This window comes from Cebus imitator, unplaced genomic scaffold (assembly GCF_001604975.1).
Source record: "Cebus imitator isolate Cc_AM_T3 unplaced genomic scaffold, Cebus_imitator-1.0 Scaffold664, whole genome shotgun sequence".
NCBI classification, from domain to species: Eukaryota; Metazoa; Chordata; class Mammalia; order Primates; family Cebidae; genus Cebus; species Cebus imitator.
The window spans coordinates 843,598-861,193 of record NW_016107979.1 but is presented as its reverse complement, the minus strand read 5'-3'; the positions used below and the strand labels follow the sequence as shown (position 1 = coordinate 861,193).

Below are 17,596 nucleotides of genomic sequence, written 5' to 3'. Positions count from 1 at the left end.
CCTGATGTCATCTCCCACACCCCTGGGGACCCAATGACTCGTGCTGGGAAGTATTTCCCTCTTTCCCAGCAAGGGATGGGGTGTGAAGGGGTGGAAGAGGGGTGTGCACCAGTCCCTGCTCAGTCCTCTGGAGGATCCAGGGAGCCCCTTCTTGTCCTTCCTTGACCAGCAGGACTCCGTGCTGTCCCCACCAGTACAGCAGGCAGCCTTCTTCCTCCCTGGCATTGAAACCGAGCCAGTTGGGCTGGCATCAGCTGGGTGGGGTGTGGAGTGTGTGTGTATGAGGTGTGATGGTGGCCCATCCTGGCCAGCTCTGAAGGCTTCTAGGGTGACTGCTGGGTAATTGGGCAACTGAGGCCACTTAAGCTGGGGACAACTGGGGGTAGATGTCTGGCCCAGGGTCCCAGCACCATCCCCACTCCCCTCCCAAGTTCTGCATCTTAAAGGGCCGGCCTTGGAGGGTGGGCAGTGGTGGAAAACCGTGCTCTCAGCCCAGTGCCAGGTTCCTTCAGGGGGCGCCTCCCGGTCGGGCCAGGAGCTCCACACTGGCTTCTCAGCCTGCTCCCCAGCACCCCTTCTGCTTCCTGAGGCCAGGGTCCTCCTCCTCTGGCTCTACACGGTCCTTCTTACCTCCTGCCCTGCCTGAGGCTCAGTTCCCCTTCTCAGGGTCCAGCCCAGACAACTCCTGTGTTCCGGGAGGGGCCTGCCCCTTCCACCTGGGCAGTCAGGTTCTTTGTGACTCCTCCCCCTTGGATCCCTTCGGTCAGGGAGAACTTCCGAATCAGCGAGGTGGGTGTGGAGGAAGGAAGGGCAGAGTGGCACTGCCAGCTGCTCCCACCCAGAACTTGACCCTTCGCTGCACCCCTGACTCCATTCCTGCCACAGCCCAGTGAGGAATGTCCCTGTATCTCTCTTTGCCAGATAGGGAACACATGTATTTGGCCATCCACAAGAAGGACTGAACATTTGTGAAGCACCTACTATGTGTCGCACACTGAGATGGCCGCCATCAATTATGGCAATAACAATAACGTCAGCTTCGACCATTTATCAAGCACCTACAACACGCCAGACCCATATGCTGGGCAGTTCAATAGGAGGAACCATCATAACAGCGCCAGTAATAGCAATGGTCAGGCTGGGCCAGGCGCGGTGGCTCACACCTGTAATCCCTGCACTTTGGGAGGCTGAGGTGGGAGGATCACTTGAGGTCAGGAGTTCCAAGACCAGCCTGGCCGACATGGTAAAAACCCATCTGTACTAAAAATACAAAAATTAGCCAGACAGGGGTGGTGGCGTGCATCTGTAGTCCCAGCTGCTCGGGAGGCTGAGGCACAGGAATCACTTGAACCTGGGAGGCGGAGGTTACGGTGAGCCCAGATTGTACCACTGCACTCCAGCCTGGGTGGCAGAGAGAGACTCTGTATTAAAAAAAAAAAAAAAAAACAGTCAACATTTATTGAGCATCTACTGTGTGTGAGGGGCTGTTCTAAGAGCTCTGGCTTAACACTGACCCTTTGGAAAGGAGCCTTGGTCAGATCTACTGTTTTGGTGGATCTTCACTTGAGGAGACGGAGGAAGCTGGGCTGGGAAGTGAATCCTTGTGGGACAGGAGGGCTTCTAGGCAGAGAGCAGGCACTGAGCTCCCAGGCCTGGCTGCATACTCTCTGGAACCAGTGGGTCCCTTCTTGAGTTAGAATAGCTGGGTGGACTTGTACAAGCTCACCGCATGGACAGTCACTGCCTCTGCCCTCCCTCCTTCAGTTCATGGGTTCTATCCTCAGACTCAGAGCTTCTCAGGGCAGATTATGGAGCAGAGCTCATGGGGCCTAGAACCTTCGTGGGGTCCCTTGGCTTTGCCCCAGTCGCTTGTCCAGGTGCAGCACTCACAAGGCGACCTTTCAGCAGGGCTGACTCAGAAGGGGCCCTTCCAGCCTGAGTCACTGCCTTCCAGGAGTGCTCAGACTCTGCCAGCCTTGCCCACCTGCCTGCCTGCCCAGGAGCCCTTTAGGTCATCCTGGCCCAGGAGCCACCTTCCCCAAGACTCAACAAGGTTTCCCTGCTGCAGTCTGGTTCTTGGAGGGCTCTGCCCTGGCCAGCATGTCTGGCGTCCCTGGCCCACTGCCTGGCCCCGATGTGTCTCCAGGTGCTGGGCATCCCACTGCAGAGAGATGCATCTTTGGCATCTGGAAGTGTCAAGTCTCTAGGAGGTGAAGTGCTGTGTGACTATGGGTGAGTCACACCTCTTCTCTGGGCCTCCTGATTGAATGCAGGGTCATCTGGGCGGGGGGTGAGGGCATCAGTTGCTCTGCTCTGCCCCTTGTCTCCAAAGCTTGGGATCAGGTGAGCCCTGTGAGTGGTTAGCCTGGCGGGCACAGTGGTCCATGGGCCCGGAAGTTTTGAGGAGGGCTGTCAGGCAGGCAAAGGCTGAGTGTAAGGGGTTTTGGGGTCATCTCTTCCTCCTGCCCCACTTAACTTTGCTTCTATCTGTGGTGAACGACCGTGTGTGATTCAGTGAACATGTTCTGCCCACAGGATTCTGGGATAGACCCTCTAGGCAGAACACATTCAGGCAGATAGACCTCAGGTATCTGAGTGGGAGGGAGCCATGGATGAGTCTGAAGGAGGTGTGCAGAGAGCTCTGAAACATCTGGGAGGGAGAGATTAAACCTGCCCCACAGAAACTCAGGCCCTGGGGCCAGGTCTGCCTGGGCCCTAGAAGAGACCTGGGGCCAGAGCAGCCGTGGAGAGCCCAGCCAGCAACCCTAGGGGTGAGGGGAGCAGGGGAGCCAGAGTGGGAACCCGGGAGAGGTCTGGGTAGGATAGATGGTCAGAGGCCTCTTGGCTTGAGGGCATGCTGAGGGAAGGGGGTGCTGTGTTCTAGCAGTAGATGTTTGCTGGTCAGCTGCTCTGTATCTAGCATGGACACAGCGGGAGCTGGGCCAGGCTGGACACTTTCTTAGTGAAGAGTATAGAATTGAATGATGCTTACTGCAGGGTGTGGGGTCTGGCAGCTTCACCTGGGCTTGGCTCAACAATCCAGGAGGGGAGGGAGTTGGTGGGGGTCCCAAAGGTACTCCCAGCACTAGGGTACCCCACAGGCTGTGGGCCATTGACCAGCATTCCTTCCAGGGGCAAGAAAGACAGTGTGGCACTTCTGTAGGACGGAGAGTCCTGGGTGTCCCGTGCCCTCCTTCCCAACCAGGACTGGCTGGCAGCCTAACAGGTGGCTTCTTTCCCTTCCCCTGGTGGGTACCCTGCTTCTCCATGGGGGAGGCCCTGTGCATGACACAGGCACTGACTGGTGACCTTGGCCAGACACTTCCCTTCATCCCTCCCCTGACAGGTGAGACCAGATGGGCAGGGAGGAGACAGGAAGGGAAGGACTAGCCGGATTGCAAAAGGTGGGGTGTGGGGTGTGGGGCTGCTGCCACTCCCCAGGGCCCCGTCTTTGGGAGGTAAGGACGGGAGTGGGCTGTTGCCTGCAGAGCCTCCCCACTGGATCAGATCTGGCCACCGGCCTCATCCTCCTCTGCTTCCCCTCTTGTCCTCACTGGAGTCCCCTGGAGGAGGAACCCACGTCAGAACCCCATCCCTCCAAACCTGCAGTGGATGTGGGGACTTTGCAAGAGCGTGGGAGACAGGAATAGAGAGCTGAAGTGGCATACAGAACCCCAAGACGGGGCTCAAAGTCTGACCTTCTCTCAGCCAACGAGCTCACCATGTGGTATTGGCCTGGGGCCCATCTCTGCCATCTCAGTGTCCCCTAATTAGAGGGTGAGGGCAGGACTTCAATCAGGACTTACTATGTCATGTGTATTCTGATCACCTGGGACCTTGTTAAAACACAGTCTGGGGCTGGGTGCGGTGGTGGCTCACGCCTGTAATCCCAGAACTTTGGGAGGCCAAGGTGGGCGGATCACAAGGTCAGGAGTTCAAGACCGGTCTGACCAACATGGTGAAACCCTGTCTCTACTAAAAATACAAAAATTAGCCAGGCGTGGTGGCACACACCTGTAATCCCAGCTACTTGGGAGGCTGGGGCACAAGAATTGCTTGAACCAGGAAGACGGAAGTTGCAGTGAGCCGAGATCACACCATTGCACTCCAGCCTGGGTGACAGAGTCAGACTCTGTCTCAAAAAAAAAAAAAAAAAACCACATGGTCTGATTCAGCTACTCTGGAGTGGGGCCTGAGAGTCTTCATTTCCAACAAGCTCCCAGGTAATGTCGGTGCTGCTGGTCCATGGACTCCACTTTGAGCAGCAAAGACTTAGGCAACTCATCAAGTTTGAGTCTGCAAGACCCAGAGACTGTGTGTGTCTCGAGCCCTCTGCAACCTCAGGAGGCATTGGAAGGAAGCCTTGGGATTAGCTCCAGGCTCTGGACAACAGAGCCGGCAGATCTCAGGTTGGCAGGCAGGGGAACTCCCCCTGTCCCTTGCTGAAGCTATGTTTGGGTAAAAAAGTCCTTTTTGACCACTGGTCGATTTAATCAAGGGCTGCTTCTGTTTCTAGGGGCTCACAGGACATCTGGAATGTGAAGGAACATAACACAACCCATCGATTATCTTGGTAGCCACAGAGGGCCCTCCAAGGCACTGACACCCTTTATGAGGCTAGCTGCCGTCAGTTAAATACTACAATTCATTACACTGAGAATGGAAATGTGACCAGGATGTAGCTGAACATGCTCGCTTTAGCTGCCATGTGGCTGGGCCTTTCCATGGAAGGTCCGGCCTTCTCTAAGGAGAGGAGGAAGCAGACAGGCAGCGAGCTTCCCTCATTGGCCGGCTTATACCGTGGGATGAAGGCACATGTCAGGCATAGGTAGTTACTCACTGGCATGTCTGCGGCTCTTCAGGAAGGGCTGGGTGGATTCCTATCTGCATCTTCCATTGCATTTTCGGCACAAAATGGCCTTGCTGTTGCCTGACCAATCTTACTCCACAGGGAGTTACTCCACAGGGATGGCGTTACCTATGAGAGGCCCTAGGGTCGGAGTGGAGCTGTGCAGAGGAGCCCCGTGGGTCTGGTCCTCTGCCTTTGCTCCACCTACTTGCCAGGGCTCCCCCACATGTTATGGCCAGGAATGGGAGATCCAGCCAGAGGTATCTGGAGTTCTGCCCAGGTAGAACCTCCATCTCTTTAAGATCTGGAATCTTCAGGACCTGGAGGAAGATGCCAGCAGCCCTGGCAGTTCCCATTGGCCAGGGGAGGTCAGTGTGGGGTGGCGGAAGCACTTCTCTGGCTTCCTATTGGAGGATGAGTGTGCCAGTTCAGTGGGCTCCCTGGCTGCCAGAGCGAACCCGCTTGAAGGGCTGGTTTCTAGGATGCGGAGAAGGCTCTCAGAGGGAGCCCCTTTTCTAGTGCCTGAGAGACTAAGCCACTTAGGGAGGTGGGCGGGGTTTCCAAGCTGGGGCTCTGGGGATCTGGGCCCCTCTGGCGACCCCTACCATGGGCTCACTTCCCCAACCCATGGGCTCACTTTGCCATTTTGCTGATGTCAGCTTGGGTCCCTTAATGGGCAGAAAATCCTGACCCCTTTGCTCAACTAGGCCAGCTGGGACTCCGGGGGCGGGTGGGAGGGGTCCCAGGTGAGGAGCAGGTACTTCTGCAATTTGTGTGTGCCCTGCATTTGTGTATGTTGGTATTTATCTCTGTGCTGTGTGTCTGAAGGTCATGCATGAGCCTGTGCTCACATCCAGTGGCGTGCACTAATGCACATTATGCATTCGTGTATGTGTGTTCGTGTGGAGAGGGTCAGGAGCTCCCAAACGGGCCATGTGCACACGAGTTGGCTGCTACCTCCAGTGCTTGGGAGGAAATGGCTCCTCGAAGGAGGGGGATGGTGAGTTACTTTGTAACGTGGAGACCAGCCCCTTAAGCCCTGAGGCAAGGGATTTACAGAAACCAAGGTCCCAGGTTTAGGTTGGGTTCTCAGCTCTGCTGTGCCAGCGAAAGACCCTCTCCCAGGTCCTAGCAGAGCTGCTGGCACAGTGCCCCGGGTGCCAGTCCGCTGTCCCGCTCGAGCTCAGAGGAGCCAGAACTGTGTCAGCTGGTGCCAGCTCCCTGGGGGCAGGGAGGCCGGGCCGGGATCTGTGAACAGAGTGTGTCCTCAGTCCTCAGGGGGAAATCGGAGACCAGGCCAGATCCTGCCTGCTGGGTCTGTCACCCCCTTCTCGGCTTACACTTCCAGGGAAACTGGTCGCCCTGGGTAGAGACTTGCTCCAGATATCACAGCCCTGAGGCTCCAGCCCGAGCTCCCTACTGGGACGGGAGGGCAGAGCATGGGGTGTGGCGTGGAGACATCCTTGGCCGGCCTCTGTCTGAAGCTGGCCTGGGGAACTGGAGAGACCAGGCTTGTAGACAGAACTGAGCGAGCTCACGCCGAGCCCTGAGCACGGTGAGCTCAGCATGCAGAGGGATCTCTGGGGCCCTGGCCACCCTCCCTGGGGAGCCCTGCTGTTCAGTGTGGCAAGAAGCGCCTTGCTGTGTGATAGCCCTCTTCCCCTCCCTGACTCTTAGTTTCCCCTGGGTACTCTGGGGGCCTTCACAGCAGGATGTTCCCAGCTCCCGCCCGAAGCCTCTGAGAGTGGCCAGACCCTGCGACAGGGAAGGCGTCACAGGAGGGGCGGTGCAGGGACAGGACGGGAGGAGACAGCCTTCTCTCTTGCTCTCGTTCCTGGTTCAAATGTTCAGATGTTGGGGTGCAGGAAAGAGGTGACTCTGGTCCCCAGATGCAGGTCAGCTGCCAGAGGCTGGCTGGGGCTCTCCACCCACTGACCCTGGCTGTGCTCAGGCGCCAGTGCTCAGAGGCCTCTCATGTCTCCCCTCCTCGCTTCTGTCCACCCTCAGGGCCAGGCATATATCCCCTGGGACCCAGAATCTGTCTCCATTGCCCCCAACCCTGGGACACCCTCAAGAGGGAAAGATCTAGAGAGTGACGACTCAGCAAGTCAGAGAGCACCTTCTGGAGAGGCCTGGCCTCAGGGCCCCTCTGCAACCCAATGCAGGCCTCTCGGGCCACGTGAGGGGATGCCTGCCTTTTCTGAATCCTTGCTGCTTCCTCTGGCTTTGGAGAAGCAGTGCTCTTGGTCCTCCTGTCGGGAGGGTAGAGACCAGCAGAAGGCATCCTTGTAAAAGTCTCCAGGCGGCACCTTTGGTGGTTCCCTCACCCTCCCCACCCCCTTGGTACCATGTCCCAGCCTTGGGATCCAAGTCCAGGTCCCCTACTCCCTTCACTTTGCTGTTCCAACCCCTTGAGAGGTGACCGGTGAGGGACAGGGGTGTGGAGGCCAAAACTCAGGCTAATAAATCTGGGGGGGGAGCATTTATTTTTATTTTTGCTTTGAAGCTCTTTGTAGAGGACCCGGCCTTTCTCTACTAAACTGGAGGGCTTTGGACCCATCACCCGAAGACTGGCCACCTGCCCACACAGGTGGGGGCACAGGAGGTCTGGGAGGCCCCAGAAGGCGGAAGTTCAGAGGACTGCCTGGTCCTGTCCTTCCCCCTGGCTGAGACCAGGCCAGAAGGCCGACCCCAGGGGCCCTCTGTACACAGGCCAACGTGGACAGGGCCCAGTGCACAGTTAAGACACAAACACCACACAGCTGTCCAGAGCCTCCAAAGCACCGTTTTTCCAGGCTCCAGGGAGTCACGTGCCCCCAGCTGTCTGCCTGCTAGTCCTCAGGGGGGCACTGGCACTGCAGTGGCCTCGGCCTGAGGCCCTCTGAGAGCCCCAGCCTGGCCTGCTCCCAAGCCGCTGACACATGCATGCTTAGCCCCATCAAGATGGGGCCCCGGGAATGAACTGGCTGCAGACCCTCCTCCATCCCACACCTCCAGGGGCTCCATCAGTCCTGGCTAGCTCAGCGCCATGTTAAATAGCTTCCTTGCTTAAATAAACCCATCCCCAGAGCAACCTACCCGCCCTGCACCCTGAATATATTATTCTACTGGTTTACGCCTTCTAGCTTGGAGGTGCTCTCTCCTCCTGCTCTCTGCTCCAGGGAATCCCATCTCCCTAAAAAAGCAGAGGGGAAAGTTTTTCTCTCAACTCTGGAGACAAAGGGTGGCCTGGGTTGGAGTGGAAAAGCCAGGAATCCCTCCTGTGCCCCTTCCTTCCCCAGGGTACTTTCTTCTCCTTGCCCTCTTCGAAGCCTGGGTCAGGCGTGACTTACCCAAGGTCACAGACCCAGGATCCAGAGTCATGACCTACGTAGGAGGTTACCCTGGTTTTGACAGCGCAAACCAGCTCCGGGGCAGCAGGACCGAACTTCAGCCTGCATCCTGCCTCGGCCCCCGCAGTTCTCCAGGCTCCAGCTCTTCACTCCACTGTACTCTGTCCGGGACCCCTGGGACTATCTCCCAGGACCCTCCACCCCTGGTGTCTCCAGGTCTCTCTTGCTCTGGGGATACTCAGACAGCACCCGGGCATGGAAGCAATGGGGCCTGGGACACAGGCAAGCCTTTCCCCGGCCCAATCAGCACCTGGGCCCAGGCCAGGCCTCACACCCAGTACTGGCCATTCTTAAGGGCAGGGTTGGGTGTCCTGCAGAACTGCAGCAGCTCTGGGTCAGGCTGGCCTCCTGGCGGGGGGCCCTGGCCAGGCACAGCTGTAAGCGGGATGGCCTGGCCTGGCTCCACCTTGCGAAAGGTCTCAGTGTCACCAGCCAGGCCGTTGCGAGGCTTGGCAGTCAGAACCTGGACGTTGTGCTTGCCTGTCTTGTTGCGTTTTCGGAGGTAGAAGAGCAGGGGCAAGATGAGCGCCAGGAGCAGGAGGACCAGGCACACGGGGATGATGACGCTGAACATGTTGGCCTCAAGGAAGGCCAGGAAGCCTCCCTTGGCCACAGTGGGCACAGGGCTGGATGCCATGGGGCCTGGCTCGCCTGTGGGGGTGCTGCTCTCTGGCTTCCCTGCTTCTGTCCGGGCAGCCTTGGGGACACTGAGCAGGGCCACACTGTAGGGTCGGGCAGCGTTGTAAGGCTCAGTGGCAAAATCCAGGGAGGCCACAGCAGGGGGGACACCCTGAGCCCACAGCTCCAGAGTGAGGCTGTCGCCTGTGGGGCCGGGGGCCCTCCCCTCTGGACTGCCCACCTCCAGCCCCAGCCTCCCGTCCTCAAGGTCCTGCTGAGTGAACTGCTCCACCAGCTGGCTGCCCCCAGGCTCCGTTCTGGATCGGGGCATGCGGACCACGCGGCCATGGCGGGGTCCCGCCAGGAGGCGAAAGCGGGGCACACTGCCCGTGCGGTTGGCCAGCTCGCCAGCATCTAGGATGGTGGGGTCCAGGCGTAGGGTGGCACCCTGGGGCCACGGCCCGCCTGTCCACACATGCAGCAGAGCCGTCACCGTGACGTTCACTATGGCGGATGCGTTGACACCCCTAGCCAGCGCCAGGACTCTGAAGTGGTCATGAGAGGAGGAGAAGTTAGTGAAGGCAAAGACCACCTCGCCCTGGTCTATCTGGAGCTGGCTGAAGGTCGAGGCGGGCCGCCCGCCCACCAGGAGATGCCCGTACTGGGGTCCCTGGATGAGGCGGTATGCTGCCTCCGGCTCCTCCCGATCTGAAACCACCCGGAGCTGCTGCCGACTCAGTGAGGAGCGCCCCAAAGCTTGGGGCACCTCCAGGGGTGCCCGCAGCTGCACCTCTATGGCAGATGGTAGGATGTCCACGGCCAGGGACATGGGCAGGGGTGGGCTGGCTCCATCAGACATGCTCAGCTGGAAGATGCCTGCCACGCTGCTCCCGTTGGCCACAAAGGCCAGCCGCCCCGAATCCACGTCGGCTTGCGTGAAGCGGATCACGGGCCCCGAGCCACCACCCACCAGGCTAAGGAAGCCATTGTGGGGTGCCCGCTGCACCTCATACTCAATCTCCCCAGGAGCTGAGTCTGGGTCCACTACGCTCAGCTGGGCCCGGGAGATGGGGGCTCGAGAGCCTCGGGTGAGCCGGAGTGGGACAGAGGCCTGTGGTTGAGGGGGCCGCTCATTTACATCCCGCACCGTGATGGCAAAGGCCTCGGAGGTTTGAGGTCCTGTCACGGAGGCCCCTGATGGCCCCTGGAGGTGGGCACGAAAGCGGAAGCCATCCTGCTGGGTGCCCCCGCCGCCGTGAGCATACACCAGCTGCCCTGCAGCCAGCTGGGACTGCAGGAAGTGGGGCTGCCCGGCGTGGAGGGGCTCCTCGGACACCAACAGCTGGCCCCGGGTGGGGAACCGCATGACCTGGAAGAGCACATCATGCTCTGAGCGCTGGTGTGATGGGACGCTGGCCAGGAGGTTGGAGGCATCCAGGGCAGCCACTGTGATCTTGGCCCGCTGGCCCTCGGGGACCCAGAGACCTGGGGGTGGGACATAGGCTATGAGGGTCCAGCCCACTGAGGGAAGAGCCACGGACCCTCAGCTGGGGTGGCCCAGGGCAAGGGTGTGCCTCCCAACAACCCTCAAGCCAGGTCCTCCAGGGCGGGGCTCAGGGTCCCCAGGAGGATGAGGACTGTGTCCCTGCTCTGATGTCAGAGCTTCCCCACTCACCATCCCTGTGACTTCCCTGGTCCTGGCGGTCGAGACAGGAACTGCTGACCCTGGCCTTTTGTCCCCTTCTCTCTGGGCCTCTCCCGTTGTCCCCCCCAATCCCGCAATCTTGACAGCTCCTCATGCTGTTCACCTTTGTTCTTCCAGAGGCGGCTGGGGCGCTGGGGACAGGCAGCCTCAAACGACACAGCCACAGTGAGGGTGGCAGCCACGTCCCGGGCAGGTGGTGAGGACAGCTGGAGCTCTAGGGCATCGTGGGCCTCCCAGAAGGGCTCAGGGGGCATCTCGTGCTCATACAGAATATTCCCAGCGTAGACCTAGGGGAGACACCATTGTGGGGTGAGAGGCAGGTCCAGCCCATGTTGTCCAGATCTGAGTACTCCTCAGGCCCCACTCTGGGCTCTTCTGGCTGTGCCCAGGTCTGTACGTGTGACCCACTCTCTCCCTCACAGTGGATCTCATCAGGCAAGGCAGTGCAGAGCTGGGCTCTAGAGCTGGTACCTGGGCTCAAACGCCAGCTCTGCCACCCTGGGGAAACTGCCTAATTTCTGTGACCTCTGGGGAATGCCATGGCCCGTCCATGCTGCTCTCTAAAGCGAGTCCTTCCTCTTGTGCACTGGATCCTAACCCCTCTCGCCTACTGAAGATACCACTTCTCCTGTCTGCTGGCCTTCTGCAGTGGTGTCAGCTTTCCCCCAGATGCATCATTCCCTCATTATGCAACTATGCTATTCTTTTGTCTCACTTACATGAAAGCTATTTATTCCATTTATTTATTTATTTATTTCTGAGACAGGGTCTTGCTCTGTTGCCCAGACTGGACTGCAGTGGTGTGATCGTGGCACACTGCAGCCTCAACCTCCAAGGCTCAAGCAATCCTCCCACCTCAGCTTCCCAAGTAGTGGGGAAGGTACAGGCACTTGCCACCATGCCCACCTCATTTTTTTTATTGTTTGTTGAGACAGGGTCTCACTATGTTGCCCAGGCTGGTCTTGAACTCCTGGGCTCAAGCAATCCGCTTGCCTCGGCCTCCCAAAGTGCTGGGATTACAGGCAGGAGCCACTACACCTGGCCAGAAAAAAATATTCTTGACTTCACATTTTCCACCCACAACACCCCTGCCCCTTCGCTTCTCTTTGCAGCAAAACTCCAAAAAGCAGAGTCCACGCTCTCCCCCAGGCATCCTTGGGTCTCTCCCTGATCCCCCATTGCCTCATCTCCTTTTGCCAAGGGCACCAGCAGCCTCCGTGTTGTTGGATCCAGCGGTCGGCTCTCAGCCTCCTCTTACCTCCTCAGCAGCACGGGTGCCGCCAAGCAGCCCTTCCTCCAGGAGAGCCACGGGCTCCAGGAAGCGCCACTCTGGGGTTCCTCCTACCTCACAGACTCTCCTGGCTGTTCCTCCTCTTCTCCCCAACATCTTATGGCTGGGTCTCCAGGTTCCTTTCTGTCTACAGGCACTCTCCATGGGCCTTGTTCAGTCTCCTGGCCTCAAATGCCAGCTGTGCTGAAGACCCCCTTATCTGTAGCTCCGGCCTAGCCTGCTGTCCCCTGAGCCCCAGATGCACGTTTCCAGGTGCCTCTGTGGATATCTAGTGGACATCTCAAACTCAACGTGCCCCGGCTGCACTCCCGATCGGCCCCACGCCCTACAGTCGTCCCGTTTCAGAGACCACAGCTCCGTTTTCAGTGGCTCAGGTCAAATCCTTGGAGCTGCCCTTGCCTCCTCGCCATCCCTCAAACCACTTCCTCTCTTACCTGGATTATGGTGACAGCTTCACGTGTCCCAGCTGCAATCCCCCTCCCACTACGTTTTCTTAACACGGAAGCCAGAGTGAGCCTTTTGAAGGATAAGATTATGTGGCTCTGTGGCTCATAGTGCAGTGCCTCCCCATCTGACCACTAAGGCCTGGCTGTGACCACATCACCCCTGCAACCTCAGCTCCCCCCTCACCTCCGTTCCAGCCACACCTGCTGTTCCACGGGGCTGCCTGGAGTTCAACACCAAGGAATATTCTTCACTCCAGAAAGAAAAGAGGTTTCCTCCCCCTCCAATCAAAATGTGTTCTTTTGGCCTATCTTTTGTCCCCCTACCCCCACTTTTTTTTTATTGAGACAGAATCTTGCTCTGTCTCCCAGGCTGGAGTTCAGTGGTGCCATCTCGGCTCACTGCAACCTCCACCTCCCAGGTTCAAGCGATTCTCCTGCCTCAGCCTCCCGAGTAGCTGGGACTACAGGCACATGCCACCACACCTGGCTAATTTTTGCATTTTAGTAGAGATGGGGTTTCGCCGTGTTGCCGAGGGTGATTTCGATCTCCTGACCTCATGATCTACCTGCCTCAGCCTCCCAATGTGCCAGGATTAAAGGCATGAGCCACCACGCCCGCCCTTATTTTCTCCTTTTAGGAAACACTGGGAACCATTTTTCTTCTGAAAGAAAAACAGGACTTGCGCAATAGTAACATGGAAACTGAATAGGGTCTTAACCTGCGAAGACTCTAGAAGCAGAGCCCAGACTAGGGGAGCAGAACCCAGACTAAGGGGGAGCAGGACCCGGACTCAGGGAGCCGAACCCAGACAAGGGAGAGCAGGGCCCTGGCTAAGGCGAGGCAGGGCCCAGTCTGAGGAGTGGGCAGGGCCTGGTCTGAGGTGGGGCAGGGCCCTGTCTAAGTGAGGGGGCAGGACGCGGGCTAAGTGGGAGCAGGGCCTTGTCTAAGGGGGAGCAGGGCCCAGGTGAAAGGGCAGCTGAGCCCAGTCTGAAGGAAAGCTGAGCTGTCTACATGGGGCCTAGTACCTGTTCTAAAGGAAGGGGCTGCTCCTCTGCTTTTGCTGTAAGAGGGAACACAGGCCTTTTAAGAAAATAGGAAGCCGGGCACTGTGGCTCACGCTTGTAATCCCAGCACTTTGGGAGGCCAAGGTGGGTGGATCACGAGGTCAGGAGTTCGAGACCAGCCTGACCAACATGGTGAAACCCTGTCTCTACTAAAAATACAAAAATTAGCTGGGTGTACACGCCTGTAATCCCAGCCACTCAGGAGGCTGAGGCAGGAGAATCACTTGAACCTGGGAGGCGGAGGTTGCAGTGAGCTGAGATAGTGCCACTGCACTCCAACCTGGGAGACAGTGCGAGACTCCATCTCAAAAAAGAAAAAAAAAAAAAGAAATGGGAATCAGGTTTTTTGTTTAATTTCCCAAAGGTTGTATGTTGACAATTAACTTTAAAGTATGAGCTGCTTTGTGCAGGCCAAATAAACACATCTGTGGGCCAGATCTGGCCCAGAAGGACTAAAAAGCTGCCAGTGGCAACCTTGGCCCGGGCTGAATGGTGGGCAGGAAGGAAATGGAGTCCCCAGGAGTGGGAGTGGGAGCTGATGCCTGGATACAGGAGCTCTGTGGGTGGGAGTGAGACACAGCACAGGGTCCTGAGCTCTGGGAGCGAACAGTGTCCTCCGGCGAAGGAAATCCTGGACTTGCAGGCAGAAGTTTTGCCTCTTACTCACCATGTGCTCTGAATAACGTTACTTGCCCTCCACAAGCCTCCATTTCTGTATCTGAAAAATGGGGACACCTGACCCCTTCCCTGCCCATTCAGTGTTGGGGGACAGGGCTGCTGTCAAGACAACACCCAGTCCTGCCTTCCTCCCCAAGTGGACCAGGTAGCCCACGTAGCCTCTTCCCGGCTTTCCTGGGTGGCACTGCCAGCCTGGTCCCCGGTGGCCATTCAGTCTAGTCCTTCATATTGCTGGGGCGTGGGGCAGCTCTGAGTCACATGAGGCTGTAGAGTGCGAGAGGGTCGCTGATGGCCTGGTCTTTTCTTGACAAAGGCTCCCAGCAACTGAGGGTACACAGCTGCTGTTGCCACCAGCCTGCTGAATATCTAATGATGGGGAGGGGCCCATAGCAGGAGTGGGGCTCCAGGAAAACACAGATCCCAGGCCTGGGAGGTCCAAGAGGCCCAAGAAACCTTATTCCACACTGTGATGGCCACCTCCTTCCAATGCCCAAAGGCTCCCCATCTGAGCCACTTGCTGGGTGGGGACCTCAACTTTCCACTTGCTGAACACCATCTGCAAATCTCAGGAGGGAGACTCTCAGGTTCAGGAGGTCCTTGCCCAAGCAAGGGAGCTTAGAAAGGGGGCTGGGGGGGTGGCTCTGCCATTTTCAGGAGCTGGCAGGGGAACCCCTATGGAGGTACTTGGGGCAGTCCTGTGTGCCATGGCTTCTGAGTGACAGAGTCAGCTCTGCGCCCCACAAGACCTCTCTCTATCCAGAACTCACTGGCATCACGTGCTGCGTCCAGATGCCCATGCAGCCTCCTGGCGGGAGCATCAGGTGTGCTGCCTGCCCAGGGCGGCCCATGGAAGAGTCTGCCCTGCTCTGCCCTGCTATGCAGCAACTCCTGTTCTGCCTTCGGGAAGAGGTGTTCATTTAAGCAGCGGCTGCTGGGCCCCATGGCACGGTTACCACAGAGAGTCTGCTGCTGCCCGTGGCTGAGAGCTCTGGTTCTTCCTGCTAGTTTCAGAAGCTCCCAGGACGGATGAATGGCAGCTTCACCCTTTTGACCTACTCAGCTGCCTTTTTTGTTTTTTGAGATGGAGTTTTGCTCTTGTTGCCCAGGCTGGAGGGCAGTGGCATGATCTTGACTCACTGCAGTGTCTGCCTCCCAGGTTTAAGGGATTCTCCTGCCTTAGCCTCCCAAGGAGCTGGGATTACAGGCATGCACCACCACGCCCAGCTAATTGTTGTATTTTTGGTAGAGATGGGGTTTCTCCATGTTGGTCAGGCTGATCTCAAACTCCCAGCCTCAGGTGATCTGCCCACCTCAGCCTCCCAAAGTGCTGGGATTACAGGTGTGAGCCACCGTGCCCAGCCCATCTGCTCCTAGGATCCACTCTGCCTCTGGCTGGCACCTGAACCTGAGTCCCAGGTTCACATCTCTGCCCACAGGCCCAGCAGCTGCTTCACCTCCAACTCCATCCTCCTGGACCAAGCACTGCCCCTCACCAGCTGTTGGGGTGCCACTAGTGCCCCCACATGGTGCCCCCTCTCCAGCCCCTCGGGTCTGGCTGTAGCTTCCTTCTGGAAGCCACACCCAAGACCCCAGCCCTGCTCTAGGGCCCTGCCCCAACATCCTGCATCCTTCTCCCTCCTTCTGGGAATATGAACTTGCCCTGCCAGCCTGGCAGCTCCTGGAGGGCAGGACACCAGGGCCTGGACCGTGACAGTCCTGGGAGTGTCTGCTGCCAGCGATGCTGGAGCTGGCGCCCATGTCCATGTGATGTCCATGGCACAGTGGCCACCTGAGGCTGGAGGCGTCTGAGTGGTGGCTGCAGAGTGGGGCCCTTACCTCTGCCTGAGTGAAGTTCACCAGGGTCTCTCCCATGCTGTCCTGCTGGGCATGGAACAGCCGGCCCAGCTGGGGGCCCCGCACCACACGGTAGAGCAGGAGCTGGGGGTCGGCGCCGGCGCTGGAGCTGGCTCTGAGGCTCTGGCTGCTGAGTGGCTGCACGGACCCTGCCGGAGGCAAAAGACACCATCAGCCTTTGGGATCCAGGCCCAGGCCTGTGGCTGCAGAGAGGCAGCGTCACACTGGCGTGCGACCTTCAGCTCCTCCCGGGCTCCCAGCAACCAGGAACGCCCACAGTCAGCACACGCACCTGGGCAGACGGTGAGGGTCCGGCTGCCCTCCAGCGAGAGGAGCACCTGCTTCTGGGCTGTCACTCGGAAGAAGTGTCCGGAGGAAGCGTGCTCGCCGTCAGAGAGGCCGAAGCGGAAGCCTCCGTCCAGGGCTCCTGGGGACGGGGACATTGGGTCCGCTGGCCCGAGCTGGCTCCCCGCCTCAGGGCTCCCCCGTGGGCAGCAGGAACCCGGGGACCGGCCCTCAGCACCCACCTCTGTGTGAGAACAGCACGAGCCCGCCGTCCAGCTGGGCCTGCGTGAAGCTGCGCACCTCGGTGCCCGGCGCCGCCCGCAGCGCTACCCGCCCGTTGCTGGGCTGCTCGATGGTGTAGACCAGGTCCTCTGGCCCGGAGTCGCCGTCCGTGCTCCTCAGAGCCTCCGCAGGGATGGGCGCCGTGGCCCCCTCCCACATCTGGGGACACGGGCCTGTGAAGGTCCTGCCCTGCCACGCTCACCCACCCCTTCGTCCCCGGCCTGGGCGGCCACCAGGGCTCCAACCCCACTGCAGCTCAGGCCTCAGCTGGCATTGAGGCTGGCGCCGCTCTGGCTCCCCTGCACAAAGGGCTCTCCCCGCATTCACCTTCCCTGTCACCCCAGGGAAGGCCCCAGGGAAGGCTGCCCTCCAGGCCCAGCCTCCCTGCTCTCCATCTGCCCTAGTCCCATGTGTCCCTCAAGGCCAGCTTGTGTCCCCTGCCCAGGAAGGCCCCAGCTCTTACCCTCACCAAGTTCTCACCCCCAGAAACCCCCGACCCTGACCAACAGTGCTCCCTAATTTGCCTCGCTGATGGGGCCGGGGTCTCCTTTCAGGCCCTCCATGTGTGTCTGGCAGGGGCTGGGCACGGTGGGAACGGTGATTTTGGAAATGAGCCCTCCTTCCAGCTGAGGGAGGGGTGGGACGTGCAAACTGGGTGGGCTGATGGCTGGCAGTGTCCTGCGGCACAGAAGCAGTGCTGGGACGGGCCAGGTGCTTCCAGAGCGGTTCCGGGGCCTGCTCATGCTGGGCGAAGGGGACCCCTCTTCAGGCCTCCCACCGGCCAGCAGAGCAGGTGCCGGTTCCTGAGGTCCTGAGGTCTGGTCTTGCTGGGCCGATTATTTGCAGGCAGTGCTGGCGTGGGGCTCACATGCCCAGAAAATGGAGCCCTCTGGCATTCCTGGGCCCTCTTCCCCGGCCCCAGGAAGCCCTCAGGCCCAGCCATGGCATGAGGGGCCTTAATGTGGGGGGCAGGGCCCCAGCGCTGGGCTCCTGGAGCAAGCACGGGTGGATGGCCCCACCTGGTGGCCGCGCTGCCACACAGCCGTCCCGGCCTGTGGTTCCTGAGCGCTGTGTCCCACTCACTCTTCAGCGGCCTCCCCACCACCAGGCCGCCCTCTACGGGCACATCCT

At 59.1% G+C, this 17,596-nt stretch overlaps 1 protein-coding gene across 1 annotated transcript in view; it reads right to left on the bottom strand.

The window, feature by feature from the left end:
- Positions 1–7,316: 7,316 nt before the first annotated feature.
- The window catches only part of CSPG4 (chondroitin sulfate proteoglycan 4), a 37,749-nt gene continuing 27,469 nt past the window's right edge, over positions 7,317–17,596 (bottom strand). Inside the window, exons 6-10 of the mRNA XM_017518234.1 lie at positions 16,426–16,624; positions 16,191–16,325; positions 15,881–16,047; positions 10,668–10,851; positions 7,317–10,344 (exon numbers count right to left, since the gene is read on the bottom strand). Coding sequence (XP_017373723.1) covers positions 8,510–10,344; positions 10,668–10,851; positions 15,881–16,047; positions 16,191–16,325; positions 16,426–16,624 — 2,520 coding nt within the window. The 3' untranslated portion in view covers positions 7,317–8,509. The remainder of the gene's footprint in view (positions 10,345–10,667; positions 10,852–15,880; positions 16,048–16,190; positions 16,326–16,425; positions 16,625–17,596) is intronic.